The 19,947-nt window shown below is 40.0% G+C and overlaps 1 protein-coding gene across 12 annotated transcripts in view; it reads left to right on the top strand.

Annotated features, from left to right (window-relative positions):
- Positions 1–18,153, top strand: part of unc79 (unc-79 homolog (C. elegans)) — a 52,731-nt gene extending 34,578 nt beyond the window's left edge. For 7 of the 12 annotated variants that reach the window (XM_015397116.1, XM_015397107.1, XM_015397115.1 and 4 more), the window contains 20 exons: positions 1,601–1,750; positions 1,820–3,112; positions 4,417–4,518; positions 6,257–6,584; positions 6,670–6,810; positions 6,922–6,960; positions 7,057–7,169; positions 7,249–7,334; positions 7,680–7,853; positions 8,135–8,203; positions 8,291–8,401; positions 10,786–10,890; positions 10,977–11,054; positions 11,174–11,263; positions 11,378–11,553; positions 14,424–14,607; positions 14,700–14,903; positions 14,987–15,064; positions 17,480–17,521; positions 17,607–17,795. In XM_015397116.1, the coding sequence (XP_015252602.1) occupies positions 1,601–1,750; positions 1,820–3,112; positions 4,417–4,518; positions 6,257–6,584; positions 6,670–6,810; positions 6,922–6,960; positions 7,057–7,169; positions 7,249–7,334; positions 7,680–7,853; positions 8,135–8,203; positions 8,291–8,401; positions 10,786–10,890; positions 10,977–11,054; positions 11,174–11,263; positions 11,378–11,553; positions 14,424–14,607; positions 14,700–14,903; positions 14,987–15,064; positions 17,480–17,521; positions 17,607–17,795 (3,752 nt within the window). Of the gene's footprint in view, positions 1–1,600; positions 1,751–1,819; positions 3,113–4,416; positions 4,519–6,256; positions 6,585–6,669; positions 6,811–6,921; positions 6,961–7,056; positions 7,170–7,248; positions 7,335–7,679; positions 7,854–8,134; positions 8,204–8,290; positions 8,402–10,785; positions 10,891–10,976; positions 11,055–11,173; positions 11,264–11,377; positions 11,554–14,423; positions 14,608–14,699; positions 14,904–14,986; positions 15,065–17,479; positions 17,522–17,606 lie in introns of all 12 variants that reach the window. The other 5 variants (XM_015397113.1, XM_015397117.1, XM_015397106.1 and 2 more) reach the window with 5 other exon arrangements.
- The last annotated feature ends 1,794 nt before the right edge of the window (positions 18,154–19,947 follow it).

The following is a 19,947-nucleotide window of genomic DNA, read 5'->3' as shown; positions in this document are numbered from 1 at the left end:
CACATAGTGCAACAACCTGTCCATTGTTTTAACATTTTAAGATTTTTTCTAAAATATAACAATAAGTATACTTTCTGGTGAGGTAAATAAATGAACTCCTTACTTTTATATTAATTATCTTAAATATGAATTATTCTTGAAAAAAAAGTTGTTAATCTAAATCACGTTTCTACAACAAACGTTAAAGTAGGTATTCAGAGTGCCAGCTGATTGCATAGACTCATTGACTCTTCAGCACTTCCTCACACGAGCATGCATGTAGCAACAGTGGAGAGGAAAACTCCCTTTTAACAGGCAGAGACCTCCAAGAGAACCAGCCTCAGAAGTAGATATAAAAAATGTCGTTGTTAACCAGCTCCACAGGCAGCCCCGTCCAGGATGGACACAGACAAACAGACGAGCTCCCAGCCAGCTCTCATGTCAGAGGATGATGAGAGCACATACAGTTAGTTACAGTCAGAGAAACAGGACTACACTCAAAAACAGGACAAGCTCCGACATCTATAAACAACCCTTTAAATGGCTGCAGCCCAACTGATATTTCTCTCCAGGACAGTGTCACAGCCAAACAAGAACAGACCAGATGAAGCTACTATGATGAGAAAAAGGAGAGATTGCATAAACTTATGGTTTGAACTAACAAATACTGCAGAATGGGAGACTTGAAATGGATTTAAACTTAATGATAAAAAATGGTCCTTATGTCCTCAAGCGGTCTAAACAAATAGCAGTAAAACCAAAGAGATCGCTCAGGATAACCTGAGCCACTCTACCTATAAGCTTTGTCAAAAAGGAAAGTTTTAAGTTTTAAGTAGACAGGGTATCTGTCTCACATGGTAAAACTGGTAGTGGGTTCCACAGGAGAGGAGCCTGATAACTAAAAGATCTGCCTCCCATTCTGGTTTTAGAAATTCTAGGAACCACTAGTAAACCGGCAGATTGAGAGCAAAGTGCTCTGTTAAGGAAAGAGAAGATCCCCGATAGAAGATGGAGCTTGGGCTTTTAAGGCTTTATATGTGAGAAGGAGAGTTTTAAATTCTATTGTCGATTTAACAGGACGCCAGTGAAAAACCAATGAACTCTGGTCCAAAAACAACAACTTCTATTTTGTATGAGTTCATGTCATGCTCTTTGCTAAAATAAGTGCCGTAAAACCTGAGATTATCCAACGAAAAGTGTTGTTATCAATTGAACGCAACGAGCTGTGTGTCACATGTTGCTTTCGTTCATTATTTAGAAAACTGATCCGTTCATTTCAGCTTTCACTAAAAATATGAACGTATTCAGTGAACATCATTCTTTTAACGTGTCTATACAAAACACTGCTTGTGAGAGTGTCTAGTTTGCAGCAACTGAAGAGGTGATGCAGAGCCGAAAATCCATCCTCCTACCGTGATAATCATGGTAATATCACCATGGACATTGGTCTAAAATTAATATCATGGTTTATAGCCTAACAATATGGTATTACTTCTTGAGAGTGATCTAAATATTTGATGGTGGGTCTCTTTTTCTACTTTATTTAATGAAAATTGTGTCATTTTATGAAGGAGACTCACTGTTAATATATCTAATGTTCTGCACTGTTCTGTTATGTCAGAAGAGGACAGTGTCTTTGACGAGTCAGATGTCCACGACACACCAACTGGAGCTGCTAACAAGGAGTCCCAGACCTTTTTCGCCCGTTTGAAGAGGATTGGTGGCAACAAGTCTGTAAAGTATCAACCAGTGGAGCTAAACGCCAAGAGAAGTAAGGAGCTTTAAGTCTGGCATGCATGTTGTAAACCAAAACAATTATCCTTTATTTTAATTTCAAAAGTCTCTTTCCTTTCAGCCTCATTTTTATTTTGTGCGTCAGGTGAGATCGAGCTCTCAGAGTACCGTGAAGCCAGCGCCCTCCAGGACAGCATCCTGCACTGCGTCAGGGAGGAGAGCACCAGGAAGAAGCGGCTTCAGGCCATGCATAAGCAAAAGTCTCTGGACATTTCCAACACGGATTCCATCCTTTTCAGTTTGGATGAACACCGGAGGAAGTCCTGCATCGATCGCTGTGACATGCAGGTGCCTCCTGTGGGCCTTCCATCATCCGCGTCCCGCAGACAACAAGGTAAAGGATCGTCTGATGGCTCATCGGTTCGGGTTGATCCTGTTGATCGGAGAGGTTCCCGAGGAGGCCAGTCCGACACGTCCAAACCCGTCATCCCAGAGGTCCGTCTCAGCTGCATGGAGACTTTTGAGGACAAACTGGATCAAGGGTCCTTGGAAGGATCAACTCAGGAGAAGGAGGATCAAGACCTCATTGACCTCTCGTCAGATTGCACCTCAATTCCAGAAAAACACTCTCTGCTCTCCATGTCCGACAGTGACTCCCTGGTTTTTGAACCGCTGCCCCCACTGAGAATTGTGGAGAGCGATGAAGAGTTTGACATTAACACAATAATAGGTTCAAGATTCAGTGGGAGTCCAAAGGTCTCTGCATCTTCTGCGAGCAGTAATACTTTGCGGTTGTCTCCTGTGGTTCCGGTAAGGGTGGCTGACTGTTCAAGTGCAAAAAAGGACGTAGAACTTACCGTTGGAGAGAAGAAGAAATCTTCCGAGAAGAAGCTCATAGATTTGACCCCAAGCGCCTCCTTAGAGATCCCTGAACGTCTGGAGAATGTTTCCTGTGAAAGCCCAATGACCTTGAAGCAGAAGAGAGATCTGCTGAAGAAGACCCCAAATGTTCCAGTCACCTCATTAGATGAAGCCTCTGTGATCCAAGAAGACATGAGGACAGAGATGGGTTCCAGTCCCTCCGGCAAGACTGTCTTCCTGGACATCCCGGAAGACAGAGCTGAGCCGCCTTCTTCGCCTGAGAAAAGTAAGACCAATAGCAATGAAGAAGAAGAAGACGACGGAGACGACGAGGAAGATGATGAAATGGGGGATGAAGCTGACAGCGACCCCAAACCTGAGCATGCAGACGACACCGACGAAGCAGAGTTTAAAATTCAGATTGTTCCTCGGCAGCGGAAACAGAGGAAGATAGCCGTCAGTGCCATCCAGAGGGAATATCTGGACATATCGTTTAACACATTTGACAAACTGGGCGTAGAACCAACGACTGAGGCTGGTAAGATCCGGGTATACACAAACAGACTGAGATAAAAAGCCTGTTATTTTGTTGGATAAACAATATAGTAGAAACTAGGGATGGAACGGTTTATGAAAACCGTCCGAACCGTTTGGTTCGACTGTCTTGGTTCGATTCGCGTGTGTTGTGTTCGGTTCATGCGCTGCTCCTTTTTCTCATAGGCGAAGCGTGTTCTCTCGAGCTTCTTTTCCAAACAACTGCTTTATGATCAATTGCAGCAGTTCTGCGCAAATTAATCGTGTCAAAAAATTGTCACTTTTTAAACACCACAATTTTTTAAATAAATACAAATGCTGGGAACCAATTCTTTTTTTTACATCTCTTTAATATTTTGTTCTATTCAGCTACACAAGCATCCTCTTTAAACTACTAAGAATTGTAGTATAAATGTGACTTTACCCGATTCTTATGTACACCTTAGTAATTTATTGATATTCCGCACAATGTCCTCCTTTTTGGTGCTATAGAAATGGCCACCCTACCAACATGCCAGGCTACCAATCAACATATACCGAACCGAAAACCGTGACCCCGAAACCGTGAACCGAACCGAACCGTGGATTTTGTGAACCGTTCCACCACTAGTAGAAACCGTTAATATTTAGCTTCAAATTTACCTTTGAGCAAACGGAAGGACAAAAGCATAAGGTCTCAATAAAGTTATATGATCAGATAGGGTCTAAATATGATTTAAATGCATAAATGAGTAATCAATTCTTTTTTTAGTTTTCATAGTCATCATGTAGAGTAGATATTTGGTTCATCTAATTAAAATCCCAGCAGATAACAAGCTTGATAGAAAAGTATTGTTTTTCAGGGTTTTTTTATTGTTAAACTTGGATGTTAGTCTTATTTATATATATATATATATATATATATATATATATATATATATATATATATATATATATATATCTTATATATGCAGGACAAATGTCTAACTCCTATAATATCAGATTTTGATGTAGGGACCAATATTATCTTGCTTCTAATTGATAAAACCTGTCTAAAGGCTCTAAAGCTTACTAACCCTTCTAATGAAAAATATCCTTTTTGTTTTATTGAGACTAATAACATAGTTTTTATCCAATTAAGGACAACCCACACATTTTATTTCCATTTTGAAAGCATGAGACAAACAAATAAACTGATTTCTTCTTTGCTGTTCTGTTCAAAGTCTAGTCAGATATTTTATGAAATCGAAAACACAGTTGAAGGAAGAGCAGAACTCTACTCTGACATATAAATTGTGACTCATACGTTCTCTTTGTCATTGTGTGCAGATCACAAAGGTATATCAGCCTTGGAAAAACCCCGGGAATCAGCCTCCGCTCCAACTCTTGAAGCTGCTCTGCCAGAAACAAGCCATCGCTCTTCAGTGTCAAGTAGGAAAAACAAACTGCTCTACAGGATCTGTTGTAGCAACATCTAAAAGCAGAGAGATGTTTTTTTTTCTCTGAGTGACAGTAAATTTTAAATTCTGAGAAAAGTAGTTTCTGTTTTAGATCAGTGTGGATTGATTACATTAGTTCTATTTGCTACATGCCAGACTAATGACAGAGAGCCTTCTTTTTTAATTTACCTTCTTCAGATTTACACATTTGTTTACATTTCTTCAGTATTTGTTAGAATATGCCCATTAAAATTTATGACCACTGTGAGATGTTTTGGCTCTCCCTCCACAAGCCTCTTACTGCAGTTTGGTGTAATTTTGACCCATTGCTTGCAGTAGAACTGATGGGTCAGGTTTCAAAACCACCTTTCTCACCCATACTTTTTCAGCTCTGTCCATAAATTGTTTACTGATTAAGGTCCTTGTCATTTTATTGCCCTCCAGCCACTTTTTTCTAATTTCTCAGTATAGTTACAGTAGAGTCTTTGAACAATTGGAAGAGATTTATTCTCTATACTTTAACTGCCTGGCTGATGATGTTCTTTCTTTATTCCATCTATTTTTTTAAGTTTACCAGTTCCTTCTTTAAAAAAAAATGCCCCACAGCATGATGTTGCCACCTCCTTACTTCACAGTTATAATGGTGTGCTCAGGCTTGTAATCTTTACATTTGTTTTTATAAATGTGAGGACGGTCATTACACGCTTTCAGTAAACCACCGGACATAGGCAGATGACTTCTTCCTCCCTTAATGGCCTTTAATCCCATGTCTGTACAGGACTGGTTCCCCTGAGTACAATACGTTCTCTCTAACTAGCTTATGCCAGTAGCTCCTCTTTTCATTTAGAGTTGTTTCAAATATCTCATACACAACTTGTTCATCTCTGCAACACAGATCCTATATCACAGAGATGGAAATTGCACCCACAGTTAAACCAGGCTTACTAAGGTCAAGCAATTTTTGTTTTTGCATATTTCTCTAGATCTTTTCATAATGTCACACAACAAATCAAGGTTAAACAAATGCACATGTGTTCCTCCAGTAGTAGTATATGATAAATAACACCATCAGAAGCTCAGGAAGCTATGATGTCATTATCATTTGGGCTTTGCAAAATTGTTTAAAGTCTACCTATCCATCTACTACAGCTTATCCGTCAGGGTCAAAGGGCGAATAGTGGGGTAGACTGTAGCAGGTTGCCACTCGATCACAGGATAACATGGAGAAACACAACCATGCACAGACTACACCACAAAACACATTTTTAGCCTAATAGTTAACCTCATAGTCAGGTTTTCAGACTTTGAGAGGAAGCCTGAGTACCAAAAGAAAACCCCCACATGCATCGGGAAAACATGCAAACTCCATGTAAAAAGAACCTAGGCCAGGAATTGACTCCAGAATGTTCTTGCTGTAAGACAACAGCACTATCAAGCCAAGTCAAGCTTTTAAATTTGGAGAAAGAAAAAAAATGTTTTTGCTTTTTGTTCTCTCTCATTATTCTGACATGCACTGTAGCAAATAGATACCGTTCTTGCAATCCTTAGGGACCTATAACAGGAAAGGTTTATTCCTTTATTATGTCAGACATGATAATATGGGGTTGTGATTTTATACAACTCCTTAAATAACAAAAATGAAGTATGTCAATTATTAAGACAACTATGCAAAATAAAAATAATTGATTTGAGATTATGAACTGCTTTACTTGTCCTTGTCTGTCCTTTAGCTCAGTACCGGCAGGCAAAACGAGGCTCTCTGGGAGCTCTGACGATGAGTCAGCTGATGAAGAGGCAGCTGGAACATCAGTCAAGTGCGCCACACAACATCTGCACCTGGGAGACCGGTCAGATGCTCTGGACTTATCTCTGTAGCAACGTCACCTTAACAGGAAATAATGTATGCGGAGAATATGAAACAAACACTAACGGGAACCATGTCCTCTTCTTGGTAGGTCCCACCAAAACAAGCTTACTTTCAGCACCGAGCACAGTCAGCATGTTTGTTCCAGCACCTGAGGAGTTCATCGACGAGCAGCCCACCACCATGTCTGACCGGTGAATAATTCATCCGTTGTACCTGTTTGCAAACCTAAGCTTGATACCCAGGGATCGCTTGATATATTTTTTTGCTTCGCCTAAGGTGCCGGGACTGTGCTGCTGTGCTGGAGGAATATGACGAGGAGACTCTAGCTCTTGCAGTGGTAGTTCTGTCCATGTTTATCCACCTCAGCCCTGATCTGGCTGCTCCCATGCTTCTCGACATCATGCAGTCTGTAGGCAGGTAGGGAACAGTGGCTCCATCCGCACAGCACTTCAGAGTTTTCATAACTGGCTCTTAGAGCTAATGCATCATTTCTCCCTGAGTTTGTATCAGCTGCTTTGACCCCTGTAGGCTGGCATCGAGTGGCAATTTCTCCGGACAAGCCGAGAGGTATGAGACGGTGGAGCTGAGGTGTAAAGACTTTCAGATATTCAGCAGCGATGCACACAGAATTACTCAGCCTGTTTGTTTTTTGTGTTTTTTTAGTATGCTGATCCCTGGAAATGTAGCAGGTGTGGCCAAGCAGTTCCTTCGTTGCATGTTTCACCAGCTGGCCCCTAATGGCATCCTGCCCCAACTCTTCCAGAGCAACATTAAAGGTCTGCTTCATCCTATTTTAACTAAAGTAAATCTGATTTGTCCGTATATAAAATCAACTTTTTCTTAATATCCTCACAGATGGGGGTTTCCTGCGAACCCTTGCTTCCTCTCTGATAGACTTCAATGAGCTGAGCTCTGTTGCAGCTCTCAACATGCTGCTTGAGGTGCTGGGTTTTTCTTCTTGCACTAATGTAATACAGCCAGCAGGGGGAGCTATTGTCAAACAATAAGCTTCTCTGGATTCTGTTAGTAGAAAAAAACAAGAAACTACATAAACAGAACTAGAAATCATGTGAAGGTGGCAACATGGTGATACTTTATTGTAACTGTTAAATGAAACATTAAAAAATATAAACATTTGAGCTCTCTGCACTTCCAAGCGTTCAATCCAACTGCTTCTACAGGCACTTGGTTATATCAGGACTGAATGATCACCTACATGAATATATTCTGGCTTAAAGCAATGCCTTACATAACCCTTTTATGTTTAATCCCTTTATGTTCTCTAGGGCCTAAACAACAAAAAGAGTTTACCAGCAGGGGGCACAATGCTGCACTGCCTGGACAACATTGCCACCTTCATGGAGGCTCTCCCTATGGACTCTCCCAGCAACCTGTGGACAACCATCTGCAATCAGTTCCAGACCTTCCTCACAAAACTGCCCTCTGTGCTTCCTTTGAAGGTAGATATCAACTCTTCCGCTCACTCAGTCATGCCCTGATACGCTTTAATGTGATTACAGCTGAAGGAAAAAGCATATAGCGTCGTCCTTGTCTGATTCAGTAGGAGAGTCTTTAAATTGTAATTGATTTGACTCTGATGCTTTTAACCTTGGATGCTAAATTAGTGAACACACCACATCCAGGAACAGGGCTATGCACTGTGCTGCCATTTGTTTTTGTTTTTCTTTCAAAGTATAGTTGCCTATATTAGACAAATGTGTTGTAATGTGTCTCTTTACAGTGCCCAATGGATTCCAGTTTAAGGATTATCATTTGTCTTCTAAAGATCCCAACAACAAACGCGACTCGGGTAAGTCCAGGGGAAAATCTTGGAAATTTGATTGACTATGTGTTGAAATTCAGCTTTTAATGGTGCCAACTTCTTGAAATGTTGCAGAGTCTCCTGGAGCCTTTCTCTAAGCTTCTGAGCTTCGTTATCCAGTATGGTTCCTTCAGCCTTTCCTACCTGGTTGAAATGTGTGGGCTGTGCTATAAAGCCTTCAACAAGGTACCCTTTAGTCAGAAGGAAACCCTGCATAAAACACAAACACATGCTGTGTATTCTACGGGTTGAACTGTGTGTTTTAGGGTCAGCAGTTAATTTCTCTGGACACCTCTATACTAACTTTTTAATACAGGCTAAAATTGACAGTACCAGTGAGCCACAAACATTTTTTTTCAATATATAATATTTATTTTATTTCACTACATAATTAAATAATATACTTATTGTAAATAACAGTTATAAAAGTTATGAGATCATTCTGTTTTAATCGTTCCAGAAACAGTTGATTCCGTTGTATTCAGAATTAATAAAAAGTCTTAGCCAAGGTGGATTTCACTTTTGAACACATCTCTGTAATACTGTGAATCTTTTTTTTTATGAAACAGAAATAAGACATTCCGAAACGTGGTTTGTGGTCCACAGAAAGTCATTTAGAGAGCTGCAAATGGCCCCCAGGCCGCATTTGGATACCCCTGATCAATACAATTTGGTATTGTATTTATAGCATATATTTTGATTAAATATTGCAATAAATTACAAAGGAGGGGCTTAATCTGGAATCGAAGTAATTTTTGTTTTCATTGTAGATACATGAGGTTATACAAGGTGCAATTTGATTCTGGGCATCAAAGCTTTCAAATCATAAAATAGTAAAAAGAAGATTGATGTAGTGTTAATTTGGGTTAGCTTTGCTCCTTTTAGGTCATAAAGTATTTTAATTTAAAGGATCAAATTTCAAAGATAATCCCAGGGGTGACCTAAAATAATGTTAGAATTAATCAACAACCCCCAAATGCTTAGGAAATGGCAATGAATGACCTATATGTGTCCCATAGCTAATTTAGATTCAAAATCATGTTTATTAAACATATTCAACCAAGAAGTCTGTTTCTAAAATTAAAGATAAATTTACATTAGTGTTTACATTTCATAAAGAGAAATTTCATATATTTATACTCTTATAATTAATTGGTGGAAAAATCTCACTGGCACTGCAGCTTCCAGATTTATTTATAATTACTGACCAGCTTTTGCATGTTGGTGATGAGCTTTGAGTGTTGGAGGATGGAAAGCCTTCTTGCCATCACCCTAATCTTGAGCTCCCCTCACATTTTCTTTTTTGAGAGATCACTTTTAACGGTATATGCATTGTTATATTATTTAATGATGCAGAAAATCAGATTTGTTTTACCTTAGAAGTTCACATTGAAAAGAATATAGGTTTCAGACTAAAACAAAAACTCATGCAGTTAGTCTTTACAGTATTAAAAATAGAGCAAACAATAAAAAGTAACTGAAATAACACAGTTTGTTCTCAGAGGGTTAAGAGTTAAACCGATCTGCAGCACTGGAGTTGTTGAGCTGGTGTTCACTGGTTTCTTGCTCATCACTTTTAGGCTACGCTCCTGCTTCCCTGGCTCCCCACTCAGCTAGAAATGTGGCCACATGTCACAGATGATGAAGTAAATAATCAGCCAGTATTGATTGACGAGATTAGTTTGTGCTGTAGCAGGTGATGTATGGCACATTTCTTTGTGACAGAGATGGAGCTTGCCCTGTTCTCCACCACTGTCAGCACTGCATACTTTATGTCGCCTGTTGTATTGATTTTCCACTCTGTTTAATTTCTCATCGCACAAACCCAGCGTTTCCGAATCTGCAGGAGCTTGTATAGAATCTGTTTGGCTCCTGCAATGTGATTTTGCTTTGTTTTTGGTGCTGCTGTAGCCTCAGAGGTTAAAACCTTTAGAAATATTACCACTTCTTCCCTCATGCACCATTTCCCACTGCTGCACTGCATAATATTTGACCAGACCCTCTTAGTGGAGCTTAAGAACAGCTGCTTGATTTGCTATTTACCGAAATGGCACGCTCCATTAAGTTTTAATTATAATCCAGCGGTGTACAGGTACGCACAGGCACAAAGCCACACAAGGAGAACCGTCAGTTCTGCAGGTGCAAAAGGAAACACGTGCCCGCTCTGAACACAGGCAAATATGACTGCAAAGAGAAAGAGAGACACAAACCGAAAGCCAGAAGATGACATTGTGGTTTGTAAACAGGCAGCTGGGCTTTGTGTGGAAAGGATGTACAAAGAGAGCAGCCTGTCCTCAGGGAGGGAGAAGGCAGCCTGACAGCCTCATCTGAGCTGCCTGGGACTCTGGGAGAAGAGATCTGGACTGGCCTAAATCTACTCCTCAGCCTCGCTATTCTCAGTATCCCTGCCTGCCCTCCTCTCCCTCCCTCCTGCTGCCTGTCCTTCCCCCTCTTTTCAAGCTACAGAGTTTATGCTCTCCGCGCAGCATGAGTAAGGAAGAGTGATAATAGAAAAAGGCAGTCTTGCTGCTCCAGTACATTTACTCCCCTCTCTATCCCCTCTCATCCAGGAGAGAGATAAGTTCTACATGTCCCGCATTGTGGTGTTGGAGCTTCTGCAGGCTCTCAAGTTCAAGTCTCCCATACCTGATACAAACTTGTTACTGCTGGTTCAGGTAAAAATGCTTTGTTCATTTCAGCAAATAACATGATTACAGCCTATTTGCAGCTCTGTAAAATAAAATTCCATGGATATTGTCAGTTTGTTTGTGCAGATATAGGAACACGTTTAGCAGAATCCACTATCATCCAAAAGCACATGATCTCCACGCTGCCAGGGGTGAGACTTAAAACTGTGTGTGTTACAACGCTATTAAGATGGGGCTAATAAAACAGCAGGAAGAACAGACGGACCTCTGTGGTTTCTCAATAAAGATAAGCTGTTTTTATCCTCAACAGTGTACAACTGCGGCAATGGAATGCATAAGGCAGTACATCAGTGAGCTGCTGGACTTCATTGCAGATATGCACACTCTAACTAAGCTAAAAGTAAGTCTGTTTCTGTACAGGAAAGCCTAAGCTTTTTTAACACATCACCCATAAAAGCAATTTCAAATCTTAGAGTGTTGTTGATGTTTTCGTTGCTAAAAATTGCTTTTTCAGAACCACATGAAGGCGTGCTGTCAGCCGCTGCACGAGGACACTTTTGGGGGAAACCTGAAAGTAGGCTTGGCCCAAGTTGCAGCCATGGAAATCAGCAAAGGGAACCACCGTGATAACAAAGCTGTAGTCCGGTATCTCCCCTGGCTTTATCATCCGCCATCTACCATGCAGCAAGGGTAAGAAATCTTAACAAAGGGCAGTTTGTTAGCCTGTGTCTGTGCAGATGTTTTTTTTTTTTTTTTTTTTGCCTGTGCAAAGTAGTGAAAATAAGTCAGGCGGACAAACAGATCAGACAGGTAGGCTTAAAGGTCCAAATACAGAAACAGATAAGAATCAGACAATCAGAACATTATAGAAATGATAGAGGACCCTTAACACCAATGGCTCAAGAATGATCTGGTGATGCTTAAATATAAGCAGGAGCAGGGGGATTAGATGAGCAGTGAGAAGTTACAGGGCAGAGCTAGACAGGTGAATGAAATGACCAATCAAGCCAGCCAACAATGGCAAGATCATGACAGTTTTACAAAAAATGTATATTTTTGTGTTAGTGTGACATAAATTCAGATGACTTGGATACAGATTCATATTTGGTGACATTAACTATATATATATATATATATATATATATATATATATATATATATATATATATATATATATATATATACATTTAAATTAACTTATTGTTAACTTTATACCACTGCAATGAACGTTTCCTATTATGTTTCCAGTCTTTCCTCATGTACAGCACTCTGTCTTGCTATTGGAATGTGCTGTATAAACTTGTCTTGCATGGTTTTACACATAAAACAGATTGATAATTTCTCTTTCACAGTTTTACTGTCTTAATTACCATGGTCTGTGTTCTGTATTTTTGCTTGAGCATTACAGAACATTAATTTACCTCTAATGAAGTAATTCATTGTTACCTGTGATGCTTCCAATATAACAGTGAGATTCAGCCAGTCCTTTGCAAAATAGATAAATCGTAAAGGAACTGCTTTGCAAACTGTTAAACTGTTATTTTAGCTACCCTAAATTACATTAAATCATATTTAATATTGCTGATTAAAATTGACCGGCTGATATTTCTGGGAGATATTGGCACTTTTTTTTCCCTTCCTTTTTTTGGCACCAGCTGATACCTGCATGCATTTGTTGGTTTAATGGTGCATTCAAAAGCATGCTCCCTCCATGTGCTATTGCATTGGTGTTGTTTAGCTAATAAATGTTTCTGTTATTTCAATTGATAATTGTGCCAAATTTGTTTAGACCATGTTATTTTTACCACATAGGATAAGAAAGAGAAAGCAACATAAACCTGAAGAGTCAGCTCCCCAAAAAATCCGCAGCACATATATTTGTTAGACTGGCAAATCAGTATCAGCCTTAAAATATCTGTAGTGGTTGTTCTGTATAACTGATAGCAGCTGTGAATCCAAGTCTAGAATTTAAAAAAAGGATGTTTATGTGTGCACATTTATGCAGCCAGATTATTGCAGATTTTTATTTTCTACATTTCTTTTCCTTCTAATGATTTTTTTTTTCTGTTTCTTGATTTGCCATGGCTTCTCCTGTTCCTTTAAAAAGTTCAAATAGTTGCTGTGTAGTCAAGAGGGTGCAAAGCGAACGTCATATGAAGTGTTTAAAATGCCTTAACTTCCTTATTAGGAGGAAGAATGAGCAGGATCAGGGAGGCACATGTACCGTTTGCTACCTTGGGACTCCAGTTCAAGACCAAAATACAATAAATGTTTATTCAGTCTCTTACATTAACCCTTCTCTCTTTATTTTATTACTACCATGCATCACTGTTACTTAGGATCTGCAAGATTTGTTTTCTGTGAATGTTCAAGTACTAATTGTAGGATTCCATAGTGGCATCTTAATACAATTTACTACTAGCACTATTCCATTGACACTAATATTGATGACTAGAACTATCTGACCGTCCAATAGTTTATGAAAGGTATACAGACACTTCTTCAAAAAAAATAAAATCAATATTCCTACAGTGAATCATTAATACCTCTTGATTTTTTAGAGATGTGGAATCAAATTTATCCCCTTGCTTGCAAAATTATGTCACACATTGGTTTAAAAATAGTCTGGACTTTGCGATGTACGTAATTCGTCTTGATAAACTCCACTTTATGATCTCTCACAGTGCAAGGCCTCAAAGCAAGAATAGAAGGACTGTATGGAGCAATAGTGCTGTGAGAAAATAATTTCCCCCTTACAGATACCTTCTGCTTTTTTGGTTTTTGTCACACTAAAATGTTTCAGATCATCAATCAAATGTATACATCTGACAGAGACAACACGACAATACGTAAAAGCATTTTTCAGGGTTCTTTTAAAGTAGACCCCTGCTTTAAATGAACATGCAGCCGTGTGTGGCTCTTTAGACTCTCCACAATGGCTCTAAATAGTGGCCAAAAAAGATATAAAGAACTAACTAATATACTATAATAATGAATACCAGTCTCAAAACCATTATTATTTTTTACTAAAGAATATTTAAATTGAGTTTTCACAACAGAATAGCATTAAAGTCATCAGAAATATTTTTTATGCTCTATTCTTCTTTTAATTACTCTGCAAATTATGTTTTATTATTATCATACCCTATAGAATAAAATCCATGCTGCATGTTTATGAATCGTTTACTTTTTCATTGTCTTAAGCTAAAAAATCAAATCAAATATTCGTTGTTTAAGATGGCAACAAATTTGCAATGGCAGATATTTAACAAAAACAATAGGTTGTTTTTTTTAATTAAAAGGTCATGTAATATTTTGCGGCTCTAAATGAAAGGTATAAGATTGATTACATTGGTTAGATCAAGAGTTTTCCCAGAGTCTCACTCTTTGAATAATTTACAGGCCTCAGCTAGAGTGATGCTTACTAAAGCTTGAACAAACAGAGCTGAAATGGTCATGGCGTATCAGCATGGCTTCCTTTTTTAAGGCTGAGTATGAGAATGATGGATGTAAAGCCTGTATTGTTAATATGAATTCATCTTTTTGTTTTTTGTGCCCAGGCCAAAAGAATTCATTGAGTGCGTGTCCCACATCCGTCAGTTGTCCTGGCTTCTGCTAGGGTCTCTGACACACTGTGCCCTGCACCAAGGCTCCACCTCCTGTATGCCCATTCCACTAGACGCTGGATCCCACATCGCAGATCATCTTATTGTCATCCTTATTGGCTTCCCGGAGCAGTCAAAGGTCGGGCAGACACAGATCCCATCATTAGTTTTGTTCTTATGAGCTGCCTCTTTAAATCCTTGTGAAATATTATTTTTCATTGTTATCCACAGACATCAGTGCTGCACATGTGCTCCCTTTTCCATGCTTTCATGTTTGCCCAGCTGTGGACAATCTACTGCGAGCAAGCAGCAGCTGCACCATCACTGCAGAACCAGAACCAGACAGAATTTTCATCCAGTGCCATCCTCACTGGCCTGGAGTTTTGGAGTCGGGTCACCCCTAGCATCCTCCAGCTCATGGCTCACAATAAAGTGGTAAGAGTTCACTTCAATGCTTATACAATGGGATAAACACTTGTCATGTAAAACAGAATACCTGCTCTATATTTGTCTCACAGATGGTGGAGATGGTTTGTCTTCATGTCATCAGTTTGATGGAAGCCCTACAGGAATGCAACTCGACCATCTTTGTGAAGGTTTGACTTTACTTTAGGTGTTTCTTTATGTAAATGTCAATTTGAAAAAGTATTTGCCCCCCTTAGAGATTTTCTGCAGATTAGTTTCTGTAGATGTTTGTTTTTTTACCACATTCAAAATTCAAAATTGTCAAACATTTTCTTTTATATCAGATGAAGATAATCTGAGTAAAATCAAAAAACACATTTAAACATTTTGCATCCGTTGTCGCGGACCTCAAAAAAATCCTGACTATGCGATGGACCAGTGCAGACCTCAAGTGAAAGGGCGCAGACAAAAATCAGATGTGATTGGTCCTCGGTATGCCTTTCCGGCTGTCTGTGTGGTCATCCTTCTCAATTCAGTGTCGGGGTGCAGCATTTTTAAAAACCTAGAAACAACTATAATGGACAACTACGACGAACTGAGCAGGTTTGGAAGTACAACCCCTTGTACGATGCCTCAGACAAATTATATAAAGATGCCAAGGTCTCTGCCAAAACAAAGTTCTCGTGACCATCCGCCAAAGTTCTCACAAGTTCTCGAATAGGGTCCCTCTTGCACTTTAGTGGGAAACTGCTGTGCGTCCCTAGAAATTCCAGACCGACGGTGCAGAAGCATACCAGCAAAACTGGTTCGCAACCAGACCCAAGCGACATTTTATGTGTGCGGTTACAGAAGTCTAATCTGCCCTTCAGACTCCATTCAAATAGTCTCTAATGAATGTTCAGGTTTAAGGCTTGATGTATTAATGCATTTAGGGATATTTATTTAAAATAGCAGCAGATAAATGTACATAAAATTTAAGATTGCAGTCAAACAGTGAAACTCCATCTGGTTTTACAGTGAATAAAACTTTGCCTTAAAGGTTTAGAGGATGATCTTTTATGTTCGGGTGGATCATCTACATAAGTGGTCCTCCTAATTGTCAATCATTCTGGTGATATGTTGATGTAAGGCTGTCCTACGTGCTCGTCCTGTTAGCTACCTTTTTCTGCGCATGAGCATTTTCAGGTTCATGTGTTGAGCTACGGTTTCTCACCGCGGTTCTTTGAAAATAGCAGAGGGTTGTAAGAAAAAAAAGTGTCTACAAAGTGTATGAGAAGAAAACAAAAGCCCCAGAAGAGGAAGATATATCCCAGAATGCTTTGTATATAGAGCTCTCCTTGCAAAGCAAAGTCCACTCTATATTCCCCGCTCTATATAGTGATTGAGGGATTTAGGGGTTAGGGTGAATGTTCTGACACAGTAAGCTTGTTTGAGCTATGAGAACAGCAACTTTTAAACAGAACGTGCACGAGGAGAAGCATGCTCTCGCATGCGTTGAAGCTAGCCAACCAAAATTTAGCACATTAACTATTCAGACAAATGGAAAACAAACCGGAGACAAACCACAAAGCACCGATCGTTCACAGTCAGGCTCGGTGAGCGTTAGCATTCAGTTCAGAACTCTCTTACATTAAAAAGTTTCAGCCTTTGGAAACCACAAAGCACAACACATGCAAAAATATCTTTCCTAACTCTGCCGAAGCTTAGAATACCTCAGGAAGCATCAGATAAAAAAAGGGGAAAATTGTTTCACTGCGTATTGACTGGGGTGGTTCTCGGAGAGATTTAAAATAGTCCAGTGCAAAACAAGAGGAAGATCTGCAGGGCTTAATTTGATCACTTATAACAGTTTTGAGAGGGTGTCTCCTCAGAGTGGCAACTGACAGCTTCGTTGCAGGGGCGCAGCGACACTAACATAGCTTCAAAACAGCAGGTTCGCCCAGTTCACCGGCTTCATAGTGCCACCTCGGTAGGTAGAATCAGACCAGGACCCTACAGCGTGCAGCAAACAAGGGTCAACCAGGGGGAAAAGTGATGTTTTTTCTCATCTGCTTCAGAGCAGGCAGGATTGTGATGAGAAGGCACTACGTTCAGTTGTCTCTGAATCCTAGACAGAAAGCAGCCTGCTTCACCAACTGATGTATGGGGGCTCGGCTCGATTACATCACTGACACTTAAACTCCATCTTCTCTACATAGTTAAAAAATAAAATAAAATAAAATACTGAAAACATAATAATGATTACAATAAAACAATGTTTTGTAAAAATCTAGACCTTTGGTATAGCCTTTGAAATGATGTCCATATTTCTCAATTGACCAAACTTCCATGTGAAGAAATGCACTTTCCTGTTAAGAAGAACCAAATAATTAGGTTGAGGAGAAAATTACTTTTTTCACGAGCCAGGTTAGTTGTGACTCTTTTTTTCACCTTTAAAACGCTACATTTAAAAAAAAAAAAGCCTTTTCTGTTTGTCTGATATTAAAATGTATTTGATTGTGAAATATTAAATGCTGACAAAAAACAAACACAGACTAAATCTCCTGGGGAGCAAATAGTTTTTAGAGCAGAATATAAAAATAACATTTCTCCTCCCCTGTTTTTAGTTAATTCCAATGTGGCTGCCCATGATTCAATCCAACCTTAAGGTAAGGCTTTCAGTTGTAAATGAAAAAATGTCATGACGTTTAGATAATTTTGAACCACTATTATTGGTATTCTTTTGGTCACCAGCATCTGTCTGCGGGACTGCAGCTGCGCCTTCAGGCCATCCAGAACAGGGTTAACCATCAGTGTCTGCAGGGCCAGTCACCTGGAGCCCCACCCTTTGCACTGCGCAAATGGCTCCAATGCACACAATTCAAGATGGCTCAGGTGGAGATCCAGTCGTCAGAAGCAGCCTCACAGTTCTACCCGATGTGACCTGTTCTGCACTCGTTGCTGGGTCTTTTCTGTCCCGACACCCGCATGCACCTGCCTTAGCTAACCAAAAACAGGACTCAAACTGATGCTGTGCTGGATTTATTTAAAAAAAAAAAAAATAGCATTTTAGGAACCTTTAATACTTGTATAACAAATATATGCTATTTTAAAGTAATTATGGTTGAACTGCTGATCAAAGGTTGGGTAAATGTATTTTGTGCCTAAGGAGAATGACTGTGAATAATTTATATTGTCCCATGTTAGTGACAATAAGGGTGTAAAAAGCAGATGCTTCTATACTTTACGCTGATTCTGTTACACTGATATCCTATCACTTTTTAGGTTGTTTGGTTTCAAGCTGGATATTAAATTTTTTTTCTAAACTCAGAGCCTCTGTGTCATTTTGTATTATTTGGCAACTCCTTGAAAATTCAAATGTGACATTCACCGCCCTTTGATGTTGTCGCCGGTGTGGAAAATGTCCCGTTTATCATAATGAAGGCGAGATACAATCAGCTCTGTAGTCCGCTCCTCTGAACAAGAAACCGTACCTCAGGCGCCTGCAGGAAAAGGAAAAAAAGAAAAAGACATGACGGGCATCACCCTGCTCCTCGTCTGAGATCCTTGTCAGACTGTCAGTCACGCTGCCTTCCATATTCAGGGCTCAGATCGATCAGGGGCCAATCTGAGGCGCAGCAGGAGCTTTATAACTCGATAACACGGAGCCAGACATTGGAGGTAAACAAGACCATTTCAGTTGTCCCCCCCCCCTCCCAACCTTACCTGCTCCATCCTTCTCCTCTTTGGCAGCTGCAAAACTGATTGGCCCGCCCATATACCAAGCAAACACAATTACCTTTTGGACTAATGCGGTTTGTTGTGATTAAGCATTGTTGTGGAGTCTAACTTTATTACCACAAAGCTCTTGTCTGAGAATAACAGATGACATGACAGCAGAGCTAGAAAGAGAAGCAGCACATTAATCTTTGTTTTCATCTTCATTCCTGCTGCAAATATTTCATTATCAAGCCTTAAGATGAATTAGATATAAATGTATTCAGGTGGGCGAAAATAGTTATTTCACTTACCAAAATTTCTTTATGTTATAGATGTGTTCTAAATGTCTTAATTTAGTGACTTTGTATTTGTTAAGACCTGTGATGACAAGGGGATATGATACTGTACATTATGGCTAATAAGCATGGACAAAGTCCTAGGCACAGAAAATCAAACACTGCGGTGACCTCCAGCTGGCTGAATCAGGCTGCAGCACCCCGTCTCATCAACCTCTAGTCTTGGCTCATCAAAGAACCGCTCTCCCGCTGCGCCCCTGTGTGAGTAACCGCGTATTCAAGTGATGATGGATGCAGGTGTGTACGTGCCTGTGTCCTACACCCATGCATAGGTGTGTGTATGTGTGTGCAAGTCTAATCACGTTCCCCTTTGCTCCTGGGGTTGTATCTGTCAGCCACTGCCACCGTTGTGATCGTTTGAACTCGCAGGCCCTTTCTGATAGAGAACCTCTCTCATTAGTGGTAGCTTATGTAATCAGTGTCCCACAGGTATCCAGCTCTTTCCCCGCCCTTGCCTGCCTCCTGTAGGACCATATGGGGGCACTGACCTGATGAGCAGGCAGCTGGAGGTACTGAGTCAGGGTAATTAAGACTGGCCCATGGTCTCAAAGAAGCAGAGAGCTGTGGGAGGGTCCTTAGAGAATGTGAAGGTCAGCTTTGAAATGACTATGCAAGCTTTCACACACATCACCAGGTATGTGCACAGGTGGTCTACCTTGATTACAGAATGTACGAGTCTACGTGCCCTCTTTGCACTCAAATACCCTCTAAGAGGCTTGGAAATTTGTTGATACAGTTACAAACCCTGGTAACCTCTGCTGAGTGCTGTCACATTGCTTTTATTACACTCAGATCCACAGTGCCTTGGATGGACAATGCATGAATGTTTAAATTGCTCACAGTGTCCACTGGCATCTCCATCAACCACCATCTAAAGCAGAGAAGGGAGAGTAGGCCTACTATAAGACTCCTCTTTCGCATTTTAATTCATTAGCATTACTCTTCAGTGATTAGCTGTTTGTTTCTTTCTTGAATCAATGTTTCTTTGAAATAAATCTTGGAAAAGCTGCATATTTCAA

This window comes from Cyprinodon variegatus, unplaced genomic scaffold (genome assembly GCF_000732505.1).
Source record: "Cyprinodon variegatus isolate N-32 unplaced genomic scaffold, C_variegatus-1.0 Scaffold838, whole genome shotgun sequence".
Taxonomy (NCBI): Eukaryota; Metazoa; Chordata; class Actinopteri; order Cyprinodontiformes; family Cyprinodontidae; genus Cyprinodon; species Cyprinodon variegatus.
This window is presented reverse-complemented; position numbering and strand designations above follow the sequence as displayed.